This window comes from Drosophila erecta, unplaced genomic scaffold (genome assembly GCF_003286155.1).
Source record: "Drosophila erecta strain 14021-0224.00,06,07 unplaced genomic scaffold, DereRS2 tig00000021-arrow-pilon, whole genome shotgun sequence".
Taxonomy (NCBI): domain Eukaryota; kingdom Metazoa; phylum Arthropoda; class Insecta; order Diptera; family Drosophilidae; genus Drosophila; species Drosophila erecta.
Window position 1 is genome coordinate 591658 of NW_020825198.1, and position 27934 is coordinate 619591.

A 27934-nucleotide genomic window follows, 5' to 3' on the forward strand; every position below is an offset into this window, starting at 1 on the left:
AAAAATCGGTCCTTGGAGGGTGGCACTTCCTATATAATGAATTATACTGATACAGAATGATACAGATACAGAGCAGAAATATTTAAACCATCCTTCGCCCCTTCCTAATTCAGCTGTGTACATTAAGCTATTTCGGGATCGGGTCGAATTAACTCCGACGATTGGAAATGATCTAGCATATAATTATTGTGATGTAGTTTTTAACGAGCGAGAAGCAGAGAAGTCCGCAAACGTTTTTTGTCAGTCGTCGCCGGCGAATAGAAATTACCTAAAATTACGAATAACCAATTGCGATACGGATACGGAATATGCATCTATATGTTAACTAATTAGTGTGCAGGATTCAATAGCGTTAGCACGACAACAAATCGTTTTTTTAACCAAGCAAATAACTTTTTAACAAGCGAGTAATAACACTTTTTGTAGTAGGAAAGGATGAAAATTGTAGCATACATAGACGTAATTAAGAAACGTTAGTGTTGTGAATATATACGAGTAAATACAAAAAACATAGAAACCTAGATTCTAGATTCTAGCTTATAGATTCTAGACGTGGTTCGAGTACATTTATATTATGGATATATTTTGTGTATAAACAATAACGGCAACCAGCAGCTAACAATTGTAATTGTAATAAACAATAAACGAAAACCACAACTCGGCAGATTTAAGATTCTTGTTTAAAGTCGAGCGAACCTTATCTAGATAATAGACATAGATGTACTCAGCAAGTTCTTTTTTTATAGAAATTTTATGGACCATTCAACTAAAGCATATAGTCAAATAAGCATGAATATTGTATAAAAAACAGCTGTGTGACCGTTTTTAGATGTCAGCGGAAAGTTGCGATCTGTGTTTCCGATTTGTGTTTCTTGTCCTGCACCCACTCAGTGTGCGAACTTATATTATAAATGTATATGCTAAATATCTGCGAGGGCAGACGAACTTTTCTTCTCTTTCTACTCAATATTTAGGAGCATCAGCAAGAAAGCAAAACCGAGAAAAAAAAAAACAAGAAAACAAATCATGAACGCTTTAAATGTAACAAAAACGAAACGTTAATAGACTTATGAAAACAACAACAAACAAACAAATTAAATTTATATTAAACGACAAATTAAATTTATATTAACAAGCAACAAATTACATTTATATTTAAAGAAAATCAACAACAAATTAAACCTATATATTAAACAAACTCACACTCGATAAGCAGGCAGCTGGAACCCGGTCGTTAGCAGACTTTTGGGGCCCACTGTCGGAGGACTTGTATTTAAGAGGAACTCCGGGTGGCTTGCACCACCAGCGAAATACGGAGAGATCCACACAAAACTCTAATATACGTATATATTTAAAGGAGAAATGTTTTAACTGTGTAGCCTTAGTATTTGTACTCGTCGTCCTCTCGATTTCCGACAAAAATATGATGATATACGATACTGTAGAGCGAGTATGCCGATCGATGTTTACTAATATATTTCATATGTATGTACATGTACTTGTTTAATCGTACTGAGTTCGGATGAGTTCCCCTTACTATTTACTATTTTAACCATTTAAATTTACTTTTAATTTACTTTGTTTCTTTGCTTAACTTTGTTTAATAATGGAACATAGCCACAACATATACCATACATATTGCTTATATTTACTTATGTCCTACAAAATATAGAAATCGTAAATATACATAACAGATATCGCAGATATTTTCGTTTTTCTTTATTTCCTATTATTTTGTTTCTTAGTGCTTTAAGAACAACTTAATCAAAAGCAAACGGAGATTATGATGATGATGATGCAAAACAACAAATACAACATATATCCCACCAAATTACAAAGGAGTAAATAATTTTTAAGTTTAAATGATTAGTGAATGAACTTAATATTAATCGTAGTTATTGTGCAATAATATCGATAACGATTAGCCAGTCAAAGCAAATTGTGCAAACAATTTAATTTTAGTATTGGGGACCTAGTAGTCTAGTTGCTCCCCGCAAGAGGCTAGCTTCAGCTGATTTAGATTTAGTTCAAGACCAACCAGGTTTCTGCAGATTATAGATTGATTTCGCACGCCCCACCCCGCCCGCCACACCCCTCGAACCTTAAACCTTGAACTTTGAACTTTGAACCACCCTCCACGAAGTTGTTTGATTGACCAACAATTGATGAGCTTTTACCGGAAAGTAAAGATATTTTGTTTTGCATTTACCAAAACAGAGCAAGCGAAACCGAAACTGTAACCGAACCGAACCGGAACTGGAAATTCAAAACCAATCTGTAACAGATGGGTTGAGGGAGATTAGAGGAGTTGACAAACAAGATTGATAAGAACCCGTCCATAATTAGATTTCTTTCGTTTGAGCTGGACCTGAACAACTGGACAGCTGGAGCGAGATCCAAAAACTTAGCAGGGGCCCTCTCCTACTTAATGATAGCATAATTTTACGGATGCGGATAATACCGACTTAGTAGGCTACCAGTAACTTTATTACGATATTGATAACCTCTTCGTGTTTCCTTCACTTGAAGAACTTTCTAAAATCCTCTTAAAAATTGTGGTTCGGATCGACATTAGAAGTTTTTAATACACACACACAGAATATATGTATATGCGGATATATTTTATTAACTAAGAAATTATTTCCTAGGCAAGAGGAGAGATCATAACGATAACCGAAATGTTGATGTGTGAAATTTATAAGACTAGCATATTTCCTACCTACAGAAAACCAAATAACAGAACAATATGTGTTATATATACACGAAATATGAAATATGATAATTAGCAGCTAGGGCTGAGATCGTACTCACAGTCGTACATACATATGTATAAACGCTATGGCGAATACAGATAATGGTAAAGATATTGAATTTAAATGATCGTACCTTTTGCTGATTTCAAAACAAGCCAGAATTTGAAGAGGCCAGAGCAAAGCGAAGTCATTGGGTGATGAAAACGTAATCGAAACAATATATGTTTTAATAGATCAGAGAGAGCACTTTTATGGGATTTGCTTTTTATATACATATGAAATATACGAAAATATAGATGTACTTACAGCGGTGACAGTCCGCACTTTGGGCGATTGCGCGTTTCAGATTAAAGAATTTAAATATTTTTATATACGAACTCGAGTAGAGACTCCATATACATTTACGTTTAGCAAAAATAGCGAGTAGAGGCCAGGCTTTGCATTCGATTACAAAGTGAAGGGAAGTAAACCAAAGAAGGATAATCAAAGTGCGCGCACACTCCACTCACAAACACACAATCACTCACCACGCCACACTACCCCATTAGTGTTTATTTTTCGTGGGCACCAAGTCATATTCACATGTAGTACATGACCTTGACCCCTAGTCCTAGTATCACATTTACGAATCCCCGACCTCAGATTTGATCAAGGGATTCCTGGGTTAGACAACAACGAATTGCCGGGCAAGTGGAACCAGAGCTCCTGTCCCAAGAACGCAACCCGCAACATGAATGTTTTCGATCGTCAACGAAGAGATTTGACCTTGCACCTTTATTTCGTCAAAGGCAACTCACCAACACTGAAACAACCTCAAGATGTTTCAACAAAACTTCACCACCAAACACTGCACTGAAGTTCAGTTGAACAGCACCTCATTGAATGTTTCACCAACATCACTCACCAACGCATAACTTACGTGTAAAGTTGAAAGGAAACAACACCTCATTACAAATTCACCGCATTCCAAGTATTCTCCAACACTCAACCACAAAAACTCTAATCGTACTTAATCACTCTTTTTGTATTCTAATAGTATTTCAATGAACGTGTACTGAATGTTTTTACTTGGTGTCCTCTCTTATTTAGGCTTAAGGAAATCGAAATCGAAAGAAACGGAAATGAAATTCAAACTTATATCAAAAACCAAGCACACCGATACATTTAGCATTGTACTTGATAAGCTATCGATACTAGAGTTAGATGCGAATCAAAATATATATACGCGAAGTCATAAGTATATCTCTCTGTCTTATTCGGATATGCGTACCTTTTTGAGGGCCCCCAAGATATTAGGAGGCCAGCTACTTTATCAAATACAAATAATCGTAGCCCTAGTGAATGAATTGAATTAAAAGTCTCGAGACCAAACCAAAGCAAAGCGAAGCAAACCCGAATCCAAATCCAAAACCAATCAAACTAAACGAAACAATGAGCCGCAACGTTTGTATTTATGTATAGAGTTCCCTCCCTAACCAACAGATAAAACCTATAACAATCGAGTTCCGATTTCAGAAGAGTTAGGCAGCAATTAAGCAAGAAATACAAAAAGTACAGATTAAAATAACGGTAATGATAAAGATTAACTCAAGTTACGTCAACTTAGTGGCAGTGTAAACGCGTCTAGATAATTAATAGATATGAATAAGAACTTTTGACTTTTATGGCTGTTTAGAGATTTTATAATACGACTATATCGATATAGAATTATATACATACACGAATATAGTATAAATAAGCCCCAAGATTTTCGTAACTTATTTACATACTCAGACACAAACATACTCCACACGACAAATTAACTTTAGTTCCCCAGATGATTTTCGGCTAGTTCTGGCTTGGAAAACCCCTCCCAAACTCATCTTCGCACATTTTGGGGAGTGGGAATGTCCCTCTGTGGCCCATGGAGGGAATGAAATCGAACATTGTGAAATTTAGTGTCTTTACACTTTAAAGAGAATATATACAAAACGGATTAATTAAGAAACTTGAAACTCACACGAAGGGAAATTCAGATGCAGATAGAGAAGCAGAGCAGAAGCAGTAGCAGAAACAGATGCAGATACACCTACTCAAAGATGCAGATGCATATAAATTATGGTAATTACATACTCTCGTACATATGCCTAAAAGGATACACGTGTAGTAATCTACAGCCACAACAAACAATTAAAAGTAAATGTCTATATATGAAACGAACAAGATTTAATATGCGCGATATGCGTGTATCAATATATACTTAGATGTATTTGTGTATATGAAAACAAACGCTAACAAAGTAAACCAAATTATAAAAAAAAAACAAAGAAAAAATAAAGAGAAACAAAAAACGACAACCGATAACAAATACAAAACCAAAATTATCAACAACAAAAATAAAAACATTTTGTTACTTATTTAATGGCACCCTTCTCTAAGAAGTGTAAGTTATCCAGGTAAGGTATAAGTTAACGATCCTTTCCTGATCGGCGAATCGAGCGGAGTAGGCCTGTTCAGCCAGTCGTCTAAATTCCAAAACCCCGATTGATAGCCCAATAATCACAGAGGGATTAGACTGTTTTACTCCAGTATCCAAAAGGCGTACCAGCAGAAGCTCATAATCCTACAGAAATCGAGATATAAGGTCACCGATCTCAGGCCAACCTGGTTTGATAGCGTCTTTAATGGCTTACTCGTTCCTTAGGTTGATAATGGGGCAGACGCTGTCGGAACCGGTGACCACCAAGGACTCAGCCTGCTGTGGCAACGCTAGCTATCGCGTGGGCTCATCCTGCATGCAGGGATGGCGCGTGGAGATGGAGGACGCACACACCCACATTCTGGCACTGCCGGAGGATCCGCAGGCGGCCTTCTTCGCCGTCTACGACGGACACGGCGGAGCGGCGGTGGCCAAGTTCGCGGGCAAGCATCTGCACAAGTTCGTCACCAAGAGGCCGGAGTATCGGGACAATAGCGTGGCGTTGGCCCTGAAGAGGGCCTTCCTCGACTTCGATCGCGAGATGCTGCACAATGGCACCATTGGGGAGCAAACGGCCGGCTCCACTGCCGTTGTGGTGCTCATTCGGGAGCGGCGCCTGTACTGCGCCAATGCGGGCGACTCGCGGGCCATCGCCTGCATTTCCGGAGTGGTCCACGCCCTGTCCATGGACCACAAGCCGAATGACGCGGAGGAGACCAAACGGATCCTGGCCGGCGGTGGCTGGGTGGAGTTGAATCGGGTCAATGGCAATCTGGCGCTCTCCCGCGCCCTCGGAGACTTCATCTACAAGAAGAACTCACAGAAGAGCCCTGAAGAGCAGATCGTGACCGCCAATCCCGACGTGGAGGTGCGCGACATTACCGACGACTGGGAGTTCGTCCTGCTGGCCTGCGACGGCATCTGGGATGTGATGAGCAGCTCGGACGTCTGCCAGTTCGTGCGCGGGCGCATATGCGATGGCATGGAGCCGGAGCTCATTTGCGAGGAGCTGATGACCAGCTGCTTGGCGCCGGACGGGCACACGAGCGGCCTGGGCGGCGACAACATGACCGTCATCCTGGTGTGCCTGCTGCACAACAAGAGCTACGAGGATCTGGTGGTGCGCTGCGGTGGCCGGCGGAAGACACCCGTAGAAACCGTGGGCGACATCAAGGAGCAGCCGGTCCTAAAGGTCGTAACTCCCTACTCGCAGGGATCCTCGGGGACGTCGACCTCGCGATTGGGCCTGGGCTTCGGATTTCGCGAAAGCGATACTCCGCGGGAGAACCTTTAACGTTCTTCTTCCTTAATTTTGTATTTTTCGTTACTGGGTTTGTTTGCTCTTACATTTGTACTTGGATTTGGGACATTACAATAGTGGCAGTCCAAATTATCAGTCACCGCACATCTTTTATCGGCAGCTATGAACTAATAAACAAAAATCAATGATCCGCCCAGTTGCTAGAAATAAGAACACTTTGGTTTGCATTTTCTCGGGATCAGTGGATCTCTCGTTTAATTCGAGTTAATGTGCAAATCTATCATACATTTTAGAGCTACGTATACGTGTATATATCTTTTGGTGTAAGTACGAGTACATAAAGGTATAAAGGTAGATGCGTGCGCATCTAAAACGAAGTATCTTTGGTGCGATTAGCTGTAGGTCGAGTCGAAATGCAGTGGGTGTCTGTCTCTCGATAACCAGATGGTGGGGCTACAATGAGATGGCCGGTTGCTCCGAATCGTGAAAGTAGAAATATACAGATTGCAATATGGTACCCTAATTACTCTAATTAATCAGCGATACGGTTATGTCAATTATTGCACCACTTGCGGCCGTAAAGTGCTTAAAATAGCGCGCGCACAAAGGTGAGGAGATGGGGATACCCCTTGCTCTGGCCAAATGTGCGCTGAATTTAAATGTAAAGACTAGAAGTTCTCTCGTTTTGGAGCGACTTCCGTGCCGGAAGCAGGAAGCCGACCAATGCCTTAATGCAAAGTGATTAATGGGGTTAGTTTGGATATGCCTAGTGCTTGTAAAATCATAAAGCTAGTTGACTATGTGTAAAGTTTGTAGCTTTGCTGCGGAGTTCGATCGTCCGGAGTGCGGAGTGGGATGCTATATCCTACATCTCGCGATGCTAACTCTCCGATCGGTAATCGTATGTGCTATAAAAAAATACTGGTTACATTGGTTTTTTGTCGCTGTTCTTGGCAAGTCTCTAAGAAGTCTCTTATTACAACTAAGTGAAGATCAAACGATCAATCGGGAATCGATCCAACCTTGGCTCTCTATATCTACTCTGTATGACCTCGCCTTCTCTTCTCTGGAGCTCTCCGCGAAGAGGAAACCCTTCTGTTCGACGAGCTGTGCGTGCTCCTCGTCGCTCTGGAATCATCTACTCTCTAATGGTACTTTAGCTCTTTTGCATTATTATCACATATTCGTTGACTACAGTAAGAAAATGTCCTGGATTGGGGTGGGCTTTGAAAGGACTTGGATTTCAGTAACGGCTCTGCTTTGCTCTCTCCGGTGTCTTTTGCTCGGTGTCCTGGTGGGGATGTTCCTATGCGACCATGGCGTAATTGCCGGTCAGCTCGAAGGGACTCGTCTTGGCCGAGTGCGTAAAGTTGTTCTTGGGCGAAAAGTCAACGGGCTGTTCCTGCACGGAGCTGGTCTCCGCGGGCGCGGGCGCGGACGTGGCCTGGCCCTGAAAGTGGTACGGCATGGCCAAGGGCAAGGCCAGTGGCACGTGGGGATTGGGGAGCAGGTCCTGGTAGAGACTGGGTACTCTGTGCGGCAGCGCCTTCGGCTGGATCACGTTGATCCGCTTGAACTTCTCGTACTCCTCGTAGGCCGTTGCCTCTGGGCCAGCCGGAAAGCCCTGGAAGGCCAAGGCCGCCTGCCTGCGCTCCTTTTCCTTCTGCAGCAGCTTGTTGGCCAGCGTGGACTTGGCTGAGTCAGAGGCGGTGCACTGAAGGAAAAGCGTGGAACAAGGGGTTACATCAGGCTTAAGTCAGGATGTCAGATCGATGTGAGGCACTTACCAGCGCAACTGGGGATCCGGAACCCAAGGCCGAGGTGCAGCCGCCGGCCATCTCCGACTGCTGCCTCTTGGGCGAAGAGGGAGGCCGGGAGCTACCGGATGCTGATCCACCCGATACCGATCCCGATGCAGAGACCCCGCCCCGGTTCTTCATGCAGGAGGACTCCTCGTGCTTGTACAGGTAGGACTTGAGAGCGAAGGCCTTGCCGCATCGCGCACACGTGTGTGGCTTGGTGTTCGAGTGGGTCTGGATGTGGGCGCGCAGGTTGCTCTTGTCGGCGAACGCCTTCTCGCAGACGCCGCACTTGAAGGGCTTCTCGCCGGTGTGGGTCCGGATGTGGCCCTGGAGGAGCCAGGGTCTCGAGAAGCGCTTGCCGCAGTACAGGCACTCGCATCCCTGATTGTGGGTGCGCACGTGCATCGAGTAGGCGGGCATCGAAACGTACACCTTCTCACAATACGGACAGTGGCGCGCCTTCTTGTCCATGATGGACCTTTGTAGAACATAGAATCCACCATACCACCATCATGAGAATTTAAAAATGCGTATTTTTGTGCAGCGAACTCACCTGTGCGTTTGTCTATGACGTGCCAGGTTGGAGGATGTGGAGTACTTCTTTCCGCACTCGGGACAGATGTGCTCGTCCTCCAGCAGCGAGCTGCTGTTGAGGATTTCGCCCGGCTCCGCATGGTGGTGGTGCGCCGACGAATGCCCCTGGAGTCCCAGGTGGTCCTCCGAGGACTGTCGGCTGGAGCTGGAGCTGGAACTGGAACTGCTGCTGGTGCTGGTGCAGGAATTCGAGTCGGAGATGGTGCATCGACGCAGTTTCCTGCGATCAAACACCTTGTGGCTGTAATAGTTGGAGTCGTCGTCCGAGGAGGCGTACAGTGGCAGTGGCTTCACCTCGTCTGTGACCAGAGGACCCACCGACAGAGTGACCTCCGCCAGCTTGGTGAGATTGTACAGCTCCTCGGGAATGGGTGTCGCCTGCTGGTCCTTTGTCATCGCGTTGAAGAGAAATGCCTGAAAAACATCGGGGATTTTCTATGATGAAGACAGCATGACTAGACACGAAATACTCTATTTCCTGCTAAATGCGATCGCGATGCGTCACTACCTAGCTAATACATATCAGCCACTACATCGTCAATGGTGAGTTTAAAATGAAATGAATAATATTTTGCTTGGAACTGCCGCATTTCCAATGATTGTGGTGCACAAGACTCAAAGACCCATTCATTAAACTCACATTTACCCAATTAGTGGTTCAGCATAGCTTCTGAAAGTGCACCAAAAATACGCCAATAATGGAATTATTCGGCATAAGAAACCCCACCGGATCGCACACTCAAAGTGCGATCGTCGCCATCTATCATCCCACCTATCATAGATCTTTCCCTCCTTGTGCTTGCGCCATAATTCTTGTTTGTTTATTTGAAAGTGCATCAATTTATAATTAAGGACAGAGCCGGGAGGCCACACTCAGCGTCTCAGATGTGAGCCAAAGTCGTCTGCATCATCATCATTGCCGCACGGGAATTATCGCACATGGTCGAGGGTTGGCAGAGCCCACGGGGCGTATGATTAACGTCATTGCATAGCGCATACCGCATGTTGCACATTGCATATTGCATTTTGATTCTGATTCTGATTCTGCTTCTGATTCTGGCACTTGTTGGCTGTTTTGTGGGTCGGAGGTGCCGATTTTCCGCCGGCGTTCGCCATCCTCGCCTATTTGCGTGGTCAAATAAATTTATGTCGAAATGAGTGCGCTTAATTTGAACATGTTGTTTTGGCATTGATTAATCTCGCTCGTAATTGGCGCATTCGAAAGTCAGGTGGGCTGCGGACTATTTCGGACCATGTTTGAGTTCACTGTACCATGACCAGTACAGGGATTTTCCAGAGCTACCAGCGTTTCAGGATTGTTTGCTGAGGACTGGAAACAGCCCTCAAATATTAATGCCTTTGTTTTGTAAAATTCTTCAAAATATTTAGCTTTTCTCTACCACCGCACTCAATCGTTTGTTTATCATGTGAAAGTTTTCTCATTTATTTTTGCGCCCCAAAAGATTTTCCGATTAATAGAACCCATTGAGAAATTCGGACGAATCGATGGAACACTGCTGTTTTTCCACTCTTGAGGAGGTCATGTGCCATACTCTGCTGGTGTTTTGGCTTTTTGGTTTTTGGTTTTTCGGTTTTGAAATCGCTCTTGTTTTCGGTTTTGTTTGTTTCCCCAACATTCTCTGTATTTCGCCTGATGTGTGTTTCTTTTTCGGCAGCGAGGGAAATGTGGCTGAAAGTTCCCCCGCCGAATCAACCCAGCTAAACAGCTGCCATCCGCCCCCGCCAACGAATTCTGCAACCTGTTGCGCCCGCTTAGCTGCCAATTCCCATCGGTTCCTCGGTTCCTCGGTTCCTCGGCTCCTCTCCTCGGGGAGCAGTACATCAAAATGTTTGTGCGGCAATTAAGCGGAATGATCGCTGCCAAGGTGGCCGAAGGTGTGCGAAATGCGAAAGTGGTTTTCCATGAAAGTGGTTTTCCCCTTGCGCCTCTTCCCCCCTTTCCCCCTTTCCCCCTTTTCCCCTTTTCCCCCTTTTGAGTGGGTGTAAGCAGATGCCGCCAGACGTCCATAATTTGTGTCTTGGCGAGTATCGGCCCATTTATTTATGTGTATGCCCCACCACCTGAGTCCCTGTTCCCACTGCTCCCACTGTTCCCACTGTTCCCAGGTGGTTGCCGTATACATTTAAATATAGCACTCAATGTATGCCATTTTCCACCTAATCGCGTCATTTTCAATACCCGATTTCCATCGAACACGAAATACCCGCGTCTCTCAAGAACAATATGCGTCTGAGAATTCGCCGGGGAAAACAGCTGACAAGTGATCGGTGCTCCTCCTCTTTGGATCTTATAAAGCCGCACTCTCCACCCCTCAGTCCTGCCTTCCCAAGAAAAATGCCTGTGCCATATTTCCGATGTCAGAGTCGCTGGGGGCGTACGAAATGTCGCATGTTTCTCTGACAGGTCGTTAATTAATTATTCCGCGGCCCGTGCGATTGCAGATCGGTAATCGCGAATGACAGGAAGAAGGTGGGTAGGGATCGCCGATGTGCATTTGCCTCGCGTTCTAATGGAAAACATGGGCAGCCTCTTAAAGTCAATCGATGGAGCGAAAGCAATATATTTGAAATATATACTATTTCGTTTGTTCCACATCTTTTCAGGTGACTCATACCCCTGATGTATGATTTACAAACATATTCATGTTTCGAGCAGCAGTTTGCTCACAGTGTATTTAAGCTGCTTAGAGTCCCCCAGTGGGATGACTCATTGCTGCTCCCCCATCCGCAACTTGGTCTTCCATGTGCACCGAACAATGGACCACGGACCGGGTAAGATATTGCGCTTTCCGCCTGCCATTTTCCTTTTCATGCCGCCGCAGATCTGCGCAAATTGCGTGGTCTCCGCCCTGCGATCCCCCCGCTCCGGCCGTATAGCCCGCCCGAGTAGACCGTGTCCGTATGGCTGGAAGAGTTCAAAGTCCTGTTAATGTGCACAGAGGCCAAGCAGAGTGCCGATGGCCAAGAGAGGTGGCTTCGCTGGCTTCGGTGGCCTTAACATGCGTCTTCCCCTCGCAGCCGCTCAATATATATCTATAAATACCTGATGGCTGCCAAGGGGCAGGGGAAGGGCAGTGATCCCAGCATAGTTTACATTTTAGTTCAGTGGGAAGGCGAGTGCACAATAAACAAAAATCCAGAGCGCCAGCCTCAACCTCTGGTCGCTTCCCAGTCCGGAGTCAATGCCATGCCCACGCCACCCCCACTGCGCTCCGGCTGAAATGCTGGATTTGGGCATCAGTTTTTGTTTACCCCACATCGCAGGCCCTCATCAATCGTTGCCTCAACTGCAGTTCCCCGTCCCCTGCGCCTTCGCGTTGCCGACGGTTTGTTTACGGATCCGCGGCATAAACATTTGGCCGGGAAAGGACACAAAGGAGCAGGCTGCACCTGTAAATCACGGCGGCTAATTATCCCTGATCGCTTGTTTATGCGCCTAAATGGGCCTGAGGATCTACGCATCCACCACGGCGAGACAATGGCGCACGGCCATGCGGAAAGATACCAGCTACGAGTACGAGTATACTATGTGGCCCGGTCACTATTTCCCGTTCTCAGAAGCTCATTGCCAATGCAAACATTGCTCACGTAAATGTCAAAATATCAAAAGAAATAATAATATTAATTTAACAAGTGCGGCCCGTTCTGTCCGCGGAGAGGGGGCTCGAGGGGGGATCGGCTCATTCCGCCGCTCACTCGCAGTCACGCGAATCTGTTGGCCCAATTTGCCAAGCAGATTTTCGATTTGGTTGCGGTTCCTGGGCAGAAAGCTATGCACGACCTAGGTGTGTGCTCTATTGTGTAACCGAAAGGTGCTAAAACATGCCCATTTTGCCAACTCACCCCACGCAGCTCGAATAGTTTCCGGAAAAGAATCCTCCCCCTATCCGGTCGCTATCCGGCGAATATAGACGGATGATTCAATGCTTTATCACACACGGAGCGTAGTTTCCACGGAGCTCATCACCCGCCAAGACTGCGCTACTGCTTCTTAGTTTGGGGGATCGCACGGATGCTCGCTAAGTGTCAAACCGATTTATTGTCCCACGGACGGATGGCGCATCCGTGAAGGCGAGCGAACGCAGCGAGATCCCAGGAAGAACTGAGCGTTCTTCGCCACACCACTTACAGTTTTTACATCTTGCGGCCGCCGACGCTGCCGCGGCGATTCTTCTTCTGCCTCCGGCGGCGGCGTCCACCTCGCGCCTCCCACCCTCTCCTACGTGCTCTTACACTGAGAGAAATAGCCGAGCATCGGCGGCCTACGCAGCGATTATTGACATGCAGGCGTGCAGTAACTGTTGGCTGATTTAATTGTCCGACTAATTTTCCGACTTGCATTTGGCTTTCTGCCCCTGGTTTCGCTCCGTGCACTGCCAGCAGCTGTTGGTCGCTGTTGCCGAGGAGCGGAGAGGATCGGAGAGGATCGGAGCGGATCGGATCGGATCGGGATCGGATCGAACATAACTTCGAGAACGAACCACGACGCAACAACGACGGAACAAGTGTGCGCGGTTTAAAAATAAAAATAATGTTTTCATTGCGCTACCGCCTCCCCCTCCCCCTCCCCTGCCCTGGCCTTCCACTTGCATTTTCCGAAAGGGAAAACTGCGCCCGAGGTGACGACGCTCCTGCTGGCAGGACCACTGCGCAGAATTCTTCTAACGATCCGCAGTCAGTGTCAAAAACCTCACACACTCGCTGAAGAACAGACCGGGTTGACACCATAGGTTTTTAGAAATTAACTCTTTTGAATCTTTCTACCTGAGCTGCCTAATATCTGTGTAGCATTCATCTGGACATTCATCCATTTGAACACGTCCCATATTTTAAGACACATGTTAAGTGCACTCATTGGCTTCCCCCTACAGATTCTTTGTATAGGTCGCACTAATTTCTGTTTGAATTTGCTTTGACTAGGAGACTATCTCTTCGATGGCTATTTTGGTGACCTCGGCTGTGGGAATTTGCCCCATGTGTCAGTGTGTTTTCGCCTGCCCCATGCTGATTTGCCTAGAAAGAGAGAGGCAGTTCCCTCGCTTCGTGGTTGGGCAGTTTCTTCGGCAGCCGGCTCCCCGTCTTTCTTTCTGCTCTTCTTGCTGCTCGGATTCTTCCCCTGCTGATGCGGATGGGGTTGGGTGACGGGGATGGGGATGGGTTCTTTCCGCGAGGAGTGACGCAGTCGCATGCAATTTGGCATTTTCCTCGCCTGCGTACTTGTTGCGGGCATCCGAAATAGACTCGCTCACCTGAACCGCCCCACCCAATCCTCCCCCAAAAATGTACGCTCCGCGAGTTCCCCACCTCCTTTGGCCTTAGAAGGCAGAGCCCCAACGGATTTCTCGCAGGTGTTGTCGCTGTCTCTCGTTGCCTCCACTTTAAATTTTCGACTTTTCAGGCGTAATGAACTTAATGTCGCCCCTTTGGGCGCTTTTCCTCGGATGTATTGGGTGCTAACGTATTTTCTATATACTCGATATGATTTATGCCGAGCGGCGGTCTGCTGGTGCTGGTTCTGGTTCGAATTGGATTTTGATGTTTCACAAAAGATCTGTACAGTTGGGCGGGGATTGTAATGGGCTTATTTATAAGGCCAACTAATGTGTTTAGTGCTTCCCTGTCCCCGACTTCATGCCCCGGCTTTTCGCACTTCTGGTGGCATTTTCACACTCTACAACTTGCAGCCCACGCGCCGAAGACAAAGGAAATCGGTTTGGCGGCGGTGGAAAAGCGGCGGGAGAGCCACAAAGGGGTGGGCTTTGTCTGGCGCCAACATGGAAATGCAATTTGAGTGGTAAGGTCAGGCTGGGCCATAGCAATGCATCACCGTCACGGCGGAGCTTTGGACCCGGGAAAGGCCTTCTGCTGCCAACGTGACATGTGCTAAAGACATCGTGCGTCGACTTTAATCACGGCAATTAATAAGACAAGAAAGGAAGTCCCACAAAGGAAGTGTCCCCAACTTGCGCCCAGCCAGTTGGCCCATCGCTGTGGATCAGCCCGGCTCCTAGTGCTACCCCCGTATCTCATGTACCCATAAACCATGGCCTCACCCGGAGCGTGCGATTCTGGAAAACCGCCGAAGACGTCGCGACTGGCGGCCATAAATCTATTTTCGTCCTGGTTCCAGCCTCAGTCCCCAGCCCTGTGAGCCCCTCCAGGTCTCAGACCCCGTCGGAGATCGGTACTCTTTTCTCACTTGCTGCGCAATTGCGGGGTCCAGTCTCCCAACTCCACACTGAGAGAATACTCGGTCAATTTGTCGTAGGACATGTGCAAGTGATCCAAAATTGATATTTGGCATTATACACCTTAGGCATCTAGTTTGAACTTGACCTGTGCTAGGTACTTCCGGGTTTTCGAGCGCACTGGCACCCCATTTCGCTCAGTGCATGACCGCTTATTAAGTGCCCCTGGATCTTTATTTTTAACTGCTGCCATCAAGATCGGGTGGTTCGGATCCGATTCTCTGCGTAGGTAAAAGGCGGAGGGCTATGTGGTGCACTTGTGTAGCGAAGTATGTGGCCACCACCTCGTCTGAGTTGAATCCGCAAGTGCATCGAATCCACATCCGCAAATTCCAGAGGGTGTCCAATTATTTACGCAGATAAATAAGCGAAATCCGCCGTAATGTGAAATTCAACAAGAAGCAAAGAAAGCGGCAAACACACACTTTGCTCCTCCTCCTTGCTCGTAAATAATTCCCCAAATAATGGGATCCCCAATCGTTGTGATGGATCGAAATCAGATCCATGGATCTGGTCTGATCTCGAGTGGCTATAACTTATGCGGAGCTGTGCAACTTCAGCACCTAATTTCAGGTCCAGCCGCATCCTGTTTACGGGAGTTCCTTGGGAACTCAAGGGTTTCCTCGGGTGGATGTGGATATGGATGCGGATGAATGATGCAGGGAGGAAGGGAGGGAGGTAGGGCCTTCGGGCCGGATATGTGAGTGTGAGTAATTCCTGGGCGCGGAATGAAAGTTTTGGATCGTGCCGTTCCGTGGCAAGATCATAAAGTTCTATTTATACCAATTAGGGGAGCTATAGTTGCGGGAAGTTCAAACTCCGAGCACCGAGTCCCTTGTCCCGATCCCCGGCCTCCGATCTGCGAGAAGTTTCCAAGAGCAAGTGGAGCGATTCCGAAGGTGGCTGCCACTTTGCAAGGCCCACACGAATGTTTTGGTGGGTGGAGATGGGGATGGGGATGGGGATGGAGACGGAGGGTTGGCATGTGCCGCCACTTGAATCAGTGGCTGTTTATTGGGGATCGGGAGAGGGATCGGGATCGGGATCGGCATCGGCATCGTGATTGGGAGAGGAAAGTCTCAGAGTGCCATGTGCAATGGCAGCCAAACATCAACCGTGTCAAAATTCAAAGAAACAAAAGCGGAAATGTTTTTGTTTTCCTTATTTTTAACAGCCGCCACATGAGGAAAACTAAAACACCCGAGTGGCAGTGGTAATGGTAATGGAAAGCTGACTTGGTCAATGAACTTTACCCGCGTCTATAATTGGCCGTGCCAGCGGAATTTGGCTACAAGCCTGAAGGAGTAGGATAATCAAATTAAAAAATAAATTTGAAATATTTTAATTAAATATTTTAATAAATAATTTTATATTTTATATACATGAGATGATTAATTTAACTGTTAATAAATAACAAGCGCTAACTAATAGATTTTGAATAAACACAAAAAGGGGATTAAATACAAAGACAAAATAATTTTTAAATACAAATTTACAAATTACAAATTTCAAATTTACATATTTACAAATTTACAAATTTTTCTACATATTTTGTACGTAGACTATTTACAAATTACATGTAAAATACCGTAGATTACTGGATTACGGTATTAAAGTACAAACGGAAAAATACTAAAGAGTGCGCCTACGTGACAAGTGAAACGGTCGCACCGATACTATCGCACAACTAACGCCTGCTCATATCGATGACATGTTTATCGGCCGTCAATCGAGCAAGAATAGAAATTTGCTGCGCTGCCGAATTGTCGCGAAATTAACCGGAAAACGCACGAAAGCGGGCAAAAACTGCACTGAAATATGCACAACTAGAAAGGCCACCCATAAACCATAAGAAACGCACAGCAAAAGACGCGGAGTAGACAGGGAACAACCAGCAAACATCATGGCGCCCACCCCCTTGCCCCTCGAGCAAATGCCCGGTGTTGGCGGCGGCGGAGGCGGCTACTTGCCCGCTGCCCAGGTGAGTGTTGCTGCTAAACGCATTGTCCCATTTGCACACCGTGGATAATGATTCCCTTGTGCTGCACAGGAGGGCGGCCCGCGGATCAACACAATGTCCATGTCGGTGCTGATCGATTTCATCATCCAGCGGACCTACCATGAGCTAACTGTACTGGCTGAACTGTAAGTACATTTTTGAGAGTATATACAATAGTTATAATTGCTTGCTTGCCGTGAATTCCAGCTTACCACGCAAGACGGACATGGAACGCAAGGTGGAGATCTACAACTATGCGGCACGCACCCGCCATTTGTTCACCCGGCTGAATGCGCTGGTCAAATGGGGCAACTCGGTGTCCAAGGTGGACAAATCGTCGCAGATAATGAGCTTCCTGGACAAGCAGAACATGCTCTTTGTGGAGACCGCCGACATGCTGGCGCGCATGTCTCGTGAAACTTTGGTTCGTGCTCGATTGCCCAACTTTCACATACCCGCCGCCGTTGAAGTTCTGACTACTGGCACATATAATCGTCTACCCACCTGTATACGCGAGCGGATTGTGCCCGCCGATGCAATTACGCCTGCGGAGAAAAGACAGACACTGCTCCGCCTGAACCAGGTCATCCAGCACCGCCTGGTCACAGGAAAACTGTTGCCGCAGATGAGAGAATTTCGCATTCGAAACGGACGAGTCACCTTCGAGGTGAAGCACGAGTTCAGCGTTTCACTGACCGTAATGGGCGATAATCCCACAGTTCCCTGGCGGCTGCTGGACATCGATGTGCTCGTCGAGGACAAGGAGACAGGAGGTAAGGAATCTGAAATTCTCTCCCAAGTCTATAGAATGTACTAAAATCATTGGATTTGCTAGATGGAAAATCCCTGGTGCATCCGCTGCAGGTCAACTACATTCATCAGCTCATCCAGGCACGTCTAGTGGAGAATCCCAATGCCCTCAGCGAGGTGTACAACTGTCTGCACTACTTCTGTCAGTCCCTGCAGCTGGAGGTTCTGTACACGCAGACCTTGCGTTTGAACTACGAAAGACTGGACGACAACAACATAACGGTGGAAGAGTACGTACCGGGCGTAAAATTGACGGTCTCGTACTGGCGTGACCTAAAGTCGGAGCTGGGCTACCGCCTCACCGTTCAGTCGGATCCCAGCGAGATCGGGCGTCCGCTGGCAGTGGTCCACGTGCCCTCACTGGGCGCCAAGGAGTCTGCCGAAGTGGCGGATCGGGCCGTACGCTCTGAGCACCTTTCGATGGAGCGCCTAATTGTGCATACCGTCTATATACGATCGGTGTCCAGGCTGAGCGATCTCAAGCTGGAGTTTCAGGCCTTTTTGAAAGACGTTGACTGTGAGTGTAAAGTAAAACTTAACTAGTTATGCGCGAGAACTAACTAATCCCGGTAACCTTTATGACAGTCAACCTTCAAGGAACTCCTGCCATTCTGACCGTACCCGTACTCTCCCCCTGTCTAAGGGCCGAGCAGATTCACATCACCATTGACACCCACACTGGCATGTTCCGTTGTCATGTGCCCAAGCATCTGGACTGTCCGATCACGGAGGAGATGCAGGACTGCCTCAATGGGGATCGCAGCAAGCTGCCCGCTTTGCTTTCGGAGCTACGCTTCTGGATCACCCATCGAAGGTGCGATAAAACTCTACAACATCTTCCGGCTACGGCCACCGAGACACTTCCTTTTCTGGTGCAGCCTGATCAGGAGCTATTGCAGCCGGGCAGGCACAAGATTTATGTCAAGCTGCACAGGCATCCCAATATTGTTCTGGTAAATATACATTCAGTAAGTGTAATTAAGAAAATATGAAAACGTGGATCTTTTCCAGGTGGTTCAACTCAAGGAGAAGACTACCATGCCCAACGAAATGGAATACACCTTTCACCTGGGCTTCGTGGCCTTCCAAAAGGACGAGTTGGATGTTATAGACGACTCCGCCAAGCAGCTGGTGTCTGTAGTGGCCCAGCCGCATTCGGACATTCCAAAGTGTTACACCAAGTTGATGCGCCTTATAGAGTTTGATACTTTTGTGGCCACACATGGACCTGGCACTGAGGTGGACGGTGAGCATAATGGCGCTTTAAATCGTTGAACCACATAATCAAACTATCAATCTTTTAGCGGAGGTTTCCCCGCACAAACGAAAGTCGAATGGGGATTTGCTGGCTCCTCCTGCCAAACAACAAAAGACCATATTTCCTGCCTACTTCATTCCCGAGCTGGCGCATGTGGTGGCCATGTGTGACGAAAAGATACCGTTCATGAACCTGGCCCAGACGCTGTCCAAGCACAATATTCCCCACAGCGGACTTCAGGTGGAGGCGAATGCCACGTCACTAGTGCTTAAGATACTGGCCTTACCACAGCCAGGAAAAACAACCTTTGCAAACCAACAACAGCAACAGGGAGCTGGCGGACCTGCCGGGTCAGGAGAAAACAAGCCCAGTGGTGCCTCCGGATTGCCGAAAATCGACCCCCACGTGTGGGACGACCTGATGCGTCGCGTTCTCTCCATTTCGGTTCGCTCGCAGACCAACAAGAATAGCCAGGTCCGGATCTGGGTGGTGGAGTTCGTCTTCTACAGCACGCCGCTGCAAAGTAGCCATCAGAAGGAGCAGGGCAGTCGGCGGACTGTTTACCTCAACTATGAGCAGGCGAACCACGACTTTTCCAAAACAGTTGAGGATTTGCTAAACGACTGGTCGAAAATCGTGTACCTGTACACGCTGGTGCACGACTTTGCTGAGCAGCTGCGAAACAGTGAGTTTATACTAGTACATTCGCTTACATTTCTTAACTTCCTTTCGTTTTTTAGAACGCCTTTCCCTGTGCGACATGCTGGTGGTCAAGTCGTACAGCTACATGAACCTGCTCCTCGGATACGGACCCAAAAAAGAGGTGAGCTGCAATATCTATTGGTCGGTACAATCCCACGGCTTCCGCCTGACGTTCGTGGGCGGTATGTCAGCTGTAAACGCGCACTCAATGATGCGTGACCAGCTGGCGCAACACTTGAACCAGCAGCACAGCATCACCCAAGTCGCCCAGATCCTGCATGAAACCTACAACCCGTTGAGCTCGATCGCCAAGCTGCCTGTGCTGCCCTTCTTGGGGATACCGGTAAGTACACCTAGCTACCATGCATCGAACGTACTTACATTACTCCTTAATTCCAGCGCCCTCAAGTGCCAGTGCTATCGTTTTGCATGTTGGCACAATCGCCGTGCCTGATAAGGTTGACTTATCAGGCCGTCTACTGTCTGGAATTGCGTTTTCGTGCCAATAGACTCGTATCCATCCGAGATGGGGCAAGCAGTCGCTTTGAGCGCAACGTGGTGGAGGAGTTCACGCCCATCCAGGGCCTGAAAGCCTTCCTCTCCAAGTACGTGGATGAGTCAGCGGTCTACAGGGGACGGGCTTCCCACGAGGACGACAATCCACTGTCCCCCATGGGAATGGAAGACAACTTTGGCGGACCGAGCAGTGTTGCGGGGGTAAGTGCTGGTGGATCCTCACCATTTTTGGGAACTGGAATGCGGGGACCGCAGTCGCCAAGGGACAGTGGCTTGCGTTTTCCTGCGCCCCACACGCCGCCATCCAGTTCAAATCCGCACACACCCGCCAGTCCGCACCCAAGTGCGGGCGCAGGTGGTGGCAGTGGACCTCAGGGACATGGCAACTTCAACCTGACATCACCGCCAGCGCCGCATATGCCGCATCCGTCGCCCAGCGGCTTGATGCCTTCGTCACCGCTGAATCCTCAGCCCAGTCCCCACATGGTCCACAGCCCTGGACCCAACACGCTGTACATGCAGAGCCACCAGGACTCCCCCTTCACCGCCATGTCGCCGGCGAATAACAATTGGCCCGGATCCCCCAGCATGCCGCGCCCATCCCCACGACCCGGACAGAGTCCCGAGCACAAGAGCACAGGTGGTGGAGCAGGAGGAGCCGGCGGAGCGGATAGAGGAGGCTCACGAGGCACTCTCAATCGGCCCTGGGCTGGAGCAGTGCCCACTCTACTCACCCATGAGGCTTTGGAGACCTTGTGTCGGCCCAGTCCGCATCCCAACAAGGATATCAATGTGCCGGACATGAGTCCTCTCGAGCGCTTTCTGGGCTGCGTTTATATGAGAAGGCAATTGCACAGAAACATCCAGAGCGAGGAGACGCTTACGGCCCTGAACAGCACCGAACCGGGAGTGGTGCTCTTCAAGGTGGATGGACTGCAGTGCCAGGTGGTGCTGAATCAGATGCACATGCAGACGCTGCACCTCAAAATCTCGCAGCTGCCGCCTATGCCCGACAAGCTTCCGCCGCCGTTCCAGCTTAGCCAGGACGATCTGCTGGTAATAGAGCAGTACTTCGACACCAGAGTGGCAGCTCCACCATACCGACCCAATTCCCTGCACAGCATCTGCCGACTGCTGAACCTGCCCGCCCAGGTACTTAAGGATTTCGTACAGATCATGCGTCTGGAGTTGAAGCCGGAACTGGGTGGCGACCAGCTGAAATGGACGGTGCAGATGTGTTTGCGCATGCCGCCCTCGGCGGTTCCCATTGTGCCCAGCGGCAATGCCTGCGTGGTTCTGGGTCGCATGAAGATACTGTTCTTCCTGCAGATCACGAGGATACCCTATGGCGCGGGCAAGGACTGGAAGGACAGCCCCTCTCTGGTGCTGCCCATCGTGTACGACATTCAGACGAACGTCACCCAGCTGGCGGAACGCACTGGACAAGTGACCTCGCCCACAATGACCGCTGCCAGCACTCTCCTTCGACGCTTTGCCGAGTTCAATGCGCAACAGAATCAGTGTACGCTCTTCCCAGCCATTACGGATCTGCTGACGAACCTTCAGCTGGCTGCAGAGATGCCCCAGCCCCCACCCAACCAATCCATAGGACCTCCCGTGGGCGTGGGCGTCGGAGTAGGTGTGGGTGTCGGAGTGGGAGTGGGATCCAGCCCGAATCCGATGATGCCCATGCAGCAGCTGCCCCAGCAAGTGGGACCCCAGGGTCCAGTGGGTCCCGGCGGCTACCCGCAGATGGGCCCCAATCCCGGTGGCCCGCAGTGATGAAGGCGCAAGCGCCGCGCCTCCTCGCAGCAGCCGTGAGCTGAAGGCCTGTGAGCTGGCAACCCGGAGCGGCGATCGATTATTTATTAGCGAGTTTATTGGATAAGCGTACACAGAACACCCTCTGCTCTGGGGTGAGTCGATTTGGAATCTCAAAAATCGTAGCAAAAAAAGTGATCCATGATCAGTTTCGAGGTTTTCCAAAACTGCGCATAGTTCGCTTTCTGTCCCTATAATTTTGTAGATTGTTTGCATACCAAGAAATCGATCCACTCCACGGTACACTATTTAGTTAATGTTAGTATTTAATTTGTATTTGGCAACTCCACAAGTGCCTGGAATTGTCAAATAATATTAAATGGAAAGTCTGCTTTGGTAGTCCTTAAGATTCCATTTCACCAATATTGAGGTGTTCCTGTTGACCAAGGACCAAACATATGTATGTATTTTGCATGCGGAAAAACCTGAAAGCAGCCACCTGACCCAAGAAAAGAAAGGCACGACATCTCATTTGGGGATCAGGTGCTATATACATTTTATTGTGCTGTACTCCCTGAAATATTGGGCATGAAAACAAATTACACATCCAAGATAATAAATTGTTAACTAAACAGTGCGGCTAGGTATGTAATAAAAAGATTATCGATTATCTATACATGTAGCTGTGAGTCATACTTCTGTTCTGTTTTCCTTTGCTAATTTGTTTCTATCACATAGTTCGATTGCAGATGCGCCAGAGTTGCTGCCATGCGGACTCCGAAGGAGCAGATGGCAGCGGAGATCTGGCCAAATGCTTTGTGACTATTGCACCGAGGTTAGTTTGTGTTGTCGTCTATCTAATAATCTATCTACTCCCGTTGGTTTTTGGCTTGGTTGCTGATCGCGCGGGGAGTCGTTCCCGTTCACTGCTGATTCGCAATCTGCGTGTTGTCCATCTGGGTGGTCAGCTCGGATATGCCCTCCTCCTCCTCAGAGATGAGGTCCACCCAGTAGCGGAGCTTCTTGCTGCGCAGGTAGCTGGCGGAGTTGTCGAAAACCACCGTGTCTGAGGATGATTTCCACATGCCATTAATAGAGGTAACCAAAGCGAAGCCAATTTTACTCACAAGTGGTGTTGGGTCGCGTGGAGATGTAGCCAATCTCGTCCATCTCGTTGGAGTACACTGTACCCAGGGGCACCTCGCTGCGCTTCTCGCCCGTCTTGTCGTCCACGCTGTAGATGCCGAATTTGATGTCGTAGTCGAAGGTGCGGAACTCCCAGGAGAGGATCTTCTGCTCCTCAACGTTGACCTTGAAGTGCAGCTTCAACTTGTCGCCCTTGGGAACCTGGGCCTCCACAAAGTCTCGGTCGCTCTGCTGGCTGCTCTGATCAATGTAAAGCTCCTCCGGCAGCTTGCCTCCCCAGACCATCAGTGCCTTGCACTGGGGATCTCCGTTCCTGTCCACCATCTCGCCGCCCCAAGCCTTCGGGAACGCCTTTCGGTTCACATGGGAGAAGAGCTGCTCCTGCCAGCGGTCCACTCCGGATTTGTAGATCACGATCTTGCTGGTGGTGTTCTCGTCGAGGAATTTCTTCACAATGTTGAACGCCACCGAGAAGAGCTTGGGCGCGTTGATTATGTAGCACATCTTGAGCAGCTCCGGGAAGTTGGCCTCGTACTGCTTCACCGTGGAGATCACACATTCGGCAGCCGGTCGCCAGGCGTACTGCTTCAGGTTCACGTCCTGCATGTCGAAAAATACGACCAGCTGGCGGGCCCGCCATCCGTGCTTTTGGCTCTGGTCGTAGGCGATCTTCATGAAGCGCTCGAGCAGCAGGACCAGGTACTTCTGGAACTCAAAGCGCGTGACGCAGTGCATCATGCCCCACATGTCGAAGTTGGCGAAGGGGCAGACCAGCACTGAAAGACAAAATGCAGTTGCTTAGTTTTTGGCTTTGCTTGTGCAGGCAGAGCATTCGCCACCCACCCGGAGATCCTTCGTTGTCGTAGCCCATGAGGCCGTAGGGCAGATACTCCTGCAGTGCCTTCGGTGGATCCCACTTTTCGATGTTGTCCACATTCCACATGGCGCGGGTTTTCAAACTCTACGAGGTGAGAATACAGTTTAACCTGTTAGGTAATTTATTTAATACTTTCTGTACTCACAGCTCTCAGCATTTTCTCCGCGGCTTCCAGATTCCATTTGCGAGCTGTTTTTGAACGAAGGATATATAGTTAATGCAGCTGTTTTCTTCCTAATCATATTGAGACACCAACTCACCTCTCAGCCAGCGCACCAAGAAGTAGTCGTCGTGGGTTCCAACCAAAGCATCATCCATTTGCTTGCGAAACTGTAAGTGCAATAAATGTGTTTTTATCAATTTTCCATATGAATCATTATACTCGAGCACGATATTTATGATTCATATTGTGTAGTGATATATTTTCTAAGCTTCAAAATTATCGTAAGGAAACTTTCACTTAAAAAAGCGCCGATCAAGTTTAAAATTCGTAAGAGCTGCTGTAACATTTATAACATATATGTGAACTAACTGATAGTTTATCATATGCACAAAGCTGATAGTTTTTGTGTGATTGTTTTTAAACCGAAGGCTGGCACAATTATATTATATCTTATATGACTTGTTGACTTAAAGCCGAAGTTGCATGGATTACGCGGCCAGCATGCAAGCGATAAATGTTGTTGCATTGATTGTGCCCTCTAACTTGTGTAGATGGAGGAATCTGGCAGCAGTTCGCCTGCTTTTTCAATCTGATTTATAATCCAATTTGTTTAAATGATTTATTTACCGAAGGCCGTGCAGAGGGGCGGCTTTTGACAGCTTGGTTGAAGAGCTGAGCGGGTAAATTTCCTATAACCAAACGATAACGTTTATTGGGTCCGCTAGGAGTGCATATTGGCCTTTATTGGCTTAATTGCCATTAATTCGTATTGGCCTTGTGCCGACTGCCAAATTCGGATGTTGTTAACGAAAGCTGCTGTCGCACAGCAGCTGATATCAAAAGTTCGCCTAATCGGCTGCATTTGTTTTGTGAGGCAGCAACACCTTTGAGGCCTTTTACTAGCTTATTTGTCGGGTAAACATCACGTACTTCAATTTGCATTCGATCAAGTGCATATTTAGCACCATTTCAATCATTTAATTGACTCGCGTCTAGGTTGCTGCCAACTGCTGAGTCACTCGGCTCAGGCCAAAACCACTTGGAATTCAATAACGAGGCCGTCTCACCGCTAACCGCTTCTTTTATTTGGTTTTTCAGTCTTTAGTTTTCGCTTTTCGCTGCTTGGCTGCAAACTTGGCCAAAGACCAAGCTGTGGCTAATAGCCGACTTTGGGTGTCATTAGCGCCGAGTTCTGTTGGCTTCAGCTGTGTACTTCCTCGTTTATCGGCCGTAAAACTGGGTTTTTGGCCACTTGCTTTGTTCTTCCACTTCTTGGTCTGACTTTGACTGCGTTTTCGAGACCGACTAAAAGGTTAATACCCATTGAGCCACTCGAAATTGAGTCTATATTTGGCGTGGACGCCTTGTACTTTAGTCTGCCGCTTGAATAATGCTTACCTAGCATTTAACGCTGGCCAATGCTGCATTCGTTTGCATTCCGCTGGAAGTCCAGAAGACTACGAAGTTTCTCTTCGTTCTTTTCGGAATTTAGGCAGTTCAAGACACTGCGCTAAAACCTGTTGGCTAGGTGATTTATGCTAATTGTGCTAAATTTGTACGTAGATCTCCACGGGTCTAAGGGTCGATCCCTGGGTGATTTCGTTCTGGATCAATGCTCCTCGCTTAACGACTGGGTCGCGTTTATCATTAAACCCTTCATGTGTATTCATATGTATAATCGCAGTCATTGTCATGAAATGGCAGTCGCACTTAGCATTCCGCAATTAAGAAAGGGCAGGGGTCGCTCTTAATCCGCTCATTATCATGGACTGCGCTTAATTACCCATTTTATTCATTTATTTACTTGCAAGGATGCAGATTATTTCTCTTATTACATACAATCACCTAAAATGCATACTACTTATTTAGGTAGTTTATCTACAAGTGTTCATTTTCGTTTCGCTTGCTATTAGCTACGCCTTTTGAGGCGTTTTCCAGCTGCCCGTTATATGTGTATTTTATTTATTTGCATATTTTCATTGAACTGATCGGTTTGTGTGTCACCATTCGACTTCAGCTGAGTTTTTGGTTTCGCAAGCGGTTTTCAGTGTGCCGGCCAAGAACTCGTGAGAGTCAACAATGCGCAACTGCAGAAACACTCATCAGTGGTGAAGTAAGAAGGCGTTTCGAGGGTTTAAATTTGTACTACTTATAACTTGCTTTTTTAACTTGCTATTTTGAGCACATTGCACTTTGGGTTTTCCTCTTACATGAATGTCAATCTGTCTATGTTGTAAGTAGCCCCCTATTTCCTTGACTACAGCTCTGGCTAGAGAATACGTATACAGAATATGTTGCAGTTGATTCTGCTTTGGCAGCTGCTCTTGCCGCAGTTTGAAAACAGTGGTTCGGAGTCTGATAAATTTGCTAGCATTTAAAATGGGAAGTCAAGCGAGCAATTGCTCATTTCCATAACCAGCCATCAATATGCTTCGCTGACTGCACGATGACTGTTCTGTTTTAGTTTGCTTAGAATACTCCGATCATTGCGAAACTCATAAAGGCACTTTGTTGCATACTACATTGAATCAAAAATGTTGCTGAAATTATTGTTGGTTCGTGAAGGCGAGTCAATAAAACAAGACTATTTTGCTTGGAAAATATCTGCTGCTTTCTCATAAATTAATTGATAACCTATCGATCATAGAAAGTATAATAAAGGCTTAATGATTATTTCGGTGTGTTTAGCCTACCAAATTATCTTGAAGCTGTATAAATTTCTCTTTGCCAAAACACGTTTACCAGAAACTAAGTTATTTTGTTAGTTTCACCACTATATTCTCGAAATGAATCCCTGGACAAAAACGATTACTATAAAGCGGGTAAACACTGCCTCGTTAGGGAGATTTATCTGCATTCTCCCCCTGGCAAGCATACCCAAGCAAATACCGGGTATTTCCCCCTAAGAGACCCCAGAGAAATGCTTACCTTCTCCAATATGGCGCGTTGTTCTTCGCTGATTTCGGGCAGTGGACCTGACATGTTTTTGGTTTGTTTGTATCTTGACTATGGCGTATATTAGATATTTGGCTTTATTGACCGAGCGGCGTCTGAACGTTGGCAATTTTGTAAGCCGGGCACACACAATCACATTAAGTCGATGATATGGGACCGAATGCGGATTTCTTTTCTTTTCTGTTCACACGCAAAATTATAAAGCTCTTGCTATGGTTGTTCGGTTTTTGGCAGCTGCGGCTCAGAAGAAGAGATAACAATAAAAACTTTCTACTATTATTTAGCCGTTACGTTAGCGCTTTTAGCCGCGCACATTATTTCCAGCGCAATTATTCTGCGTTTTATTTTTGTTCGTCTCGTTTCGTAGTCTCCACGGACAGGCTAATTACAATAATGCCAACTTGGAAAATACCTCAAACTTGGCCCAAGGCGAGTGTCGCACGCAATTGGTTAAACAAAATAACTGAAGTCCGTACTCGCAGCCGTGTTTGCATTCAGAATGTTTTGCTTTCGTTAGTGATAAAGCGCCGAGGTGAGGTGCAGTATATCTTCGCCTCTATTCCACGAGTTTCCGATCCGTTCCGTTCCGAGGGTGGCGAGCAACTGACGC

General features: G+C 47.4%; 4 protein-coding genes across 4 annotated transcripts; 2 read left to right on the forward strand and 2 right to left on the reverse strand.

Moving 5' to 3' along the window:
• The first annotated feature begins 5239 nt into the window (after nt 1-5239).
• LOC6545238 (probable protein phosphatase 2C T23F11.1) lies at nt 5240-6682 on the forward strand. Its single transcript, XM_026977604.1, has 2 exons — nt 5240-5376; nt 5437-6682. Exon 2 carries the CDS (start codon nt 5444-5446, stop codon nt 6503-6505), a length of 1062 nt encoding a protein of 353 aa, XP_026833405.1. The 5' UTR covers nt 5240-5376; nt 5437-5443; the 3' UTR covers nt 6506-6682.
• On the reverse strand, nt 6532-13029 carry LOC6545239 (protein snail homolog Sna). Its single transcript, XM_001970995.3, has 4 exons — nt 12733-13029; nt 8828-9282; nt 8260-8752; nt 6532-8186 (listed from the first exon to the last, which is right to left on the reverse strand). Exons 2-4 carry the CDS (start codon nt 9262-9264, stop codon nt 7779-7781), a joined length of 1338 nt encoding a protein of 445 aa, XP_001971031.2. The 5' UTR covers nt 9265-9282; nt 12733-13029; the 3' UTR covers nt 6532-7778.
• A 3792-nt stretch (nt 13030-16821) lies between these two features.
• LOC6545240 (mediator of RNA polymerase II transcription subunit 14) lies at nt 16822-22853 on the forward strand. The gene is made up of 9 exons (XM_001970996.3): nt 16822-17118; nt 17188-17282; nt 17344-17909; nt 17972-18463; nt 18532-18899; nt 18958-19192; nt 19251-19889; nt 19945-20249; nt 20306-22853. Exons 1-9 carry the CDS (start codon nt 17041-17043, stop codon nt 22202-22204), a joined length of 4677 nt encoding a protein of 1558 aa, XP_001971032.1. The 5' UTR covers nt 16822-17040; the 3' UTR covers nt 22205-22853.
• On the reverse strand, nt 22710-27934 carry LOC6545077 (SEC14-like protein 2). Its single transcript, XM_001970997.3, has 6 exons — nt 27298-27934; nt 24467-24536; nt 24352-24395; nt 24173-24290; nt 23311-24105; nt 22710-23249 (listed from the first exon to the last, which is right to left on the reverse strand). The coding sequence occupies exons 1-6, from the start codon at nt 27349-27351 to the stop codon at nt 23107-23109; spliced, it is 1224 nt and encodes a 407-aa protein (XP_001971033.1). The 5' UTR covers nt 27352-27934; the 3' UTR covers nt 22710-23106.

Excerpts from the sequence above, each read along its gene's own strand:
- LOC6545240 (XM_001970996.3), top strand. The coding sequence starts at position 17,041 with ATGGCGCCCACCCCCTTGCCCCTCGAGCAAATGCCCGGTGTTGGCGGC. Across the intron at positions 17,119-17,187 it reads GCTACTTGCCCGCTGCCCAG|GAGGGCGGCCCGCGGATCAA; the intron begins GTGAGTGTTGCT and ends TGTGCTGCACAG. Across the intron at positions 19,890-19,944 it reads TGCTGAGCAGCTGCGAAACA|AACGCCTTTCCCTGTGCGAC; the intron begins GTGAGTTTATAC and ends TTCGTTTTTTAG.
- LOC6545239 (XM_001970995.3), bottom strand. The coding sequence starts at position 9,264 with ATGACAAAGGACCAGCAGGCGACACCCATTCCCGAGGAGCTGTACAAT. Across the intron at positions 8,753-8,827 it reads CGTCATAGACAAACGCACAG|GTCCATCATGGACAAGAAGG; the intron begins GTGAGTTCGCTG and ends TGTTCTACAAAG. Across the intron at positions 8,187-8,259 it reads CCGGATCCCCAGTTGCGCTG|TGCACCGCCTCTGACTCAGC; the intron begins GTAAGTGCCTCA and ends CTTTTCCTTCAG.
- LOC6545077 (XM_001970997.3), bottom strand. The coding sequence starts at position 27,351 with ATGTCAGGTCCACTGCCCGAAATCAGCGAAGAACAACGCGCCATATTG. Across the intron at positions 24,537-27,297 it reads AACGCGCCATATTGGAGAAG|TTTCGCAAGCAAATGGATGA; the intron begins GTAAGCATTTCT and ends TTGCACTTACAG. Across the intron at positions 24,291-24,351 it reads CGGAGAAAATGCTGAGAGCT|AGTTTGAAAACCCGCGCCAT; the intron begins GTGAGTACAGAA and ends CTCACCTCGTAG.
- LOC6545238 (XM_026977604.1), top strand. The coding sequence starts at position 5,444 with ATGGGGCAGACGCTGTCGGAACCGGTGACCACCAAGGACTCAGCCTGC.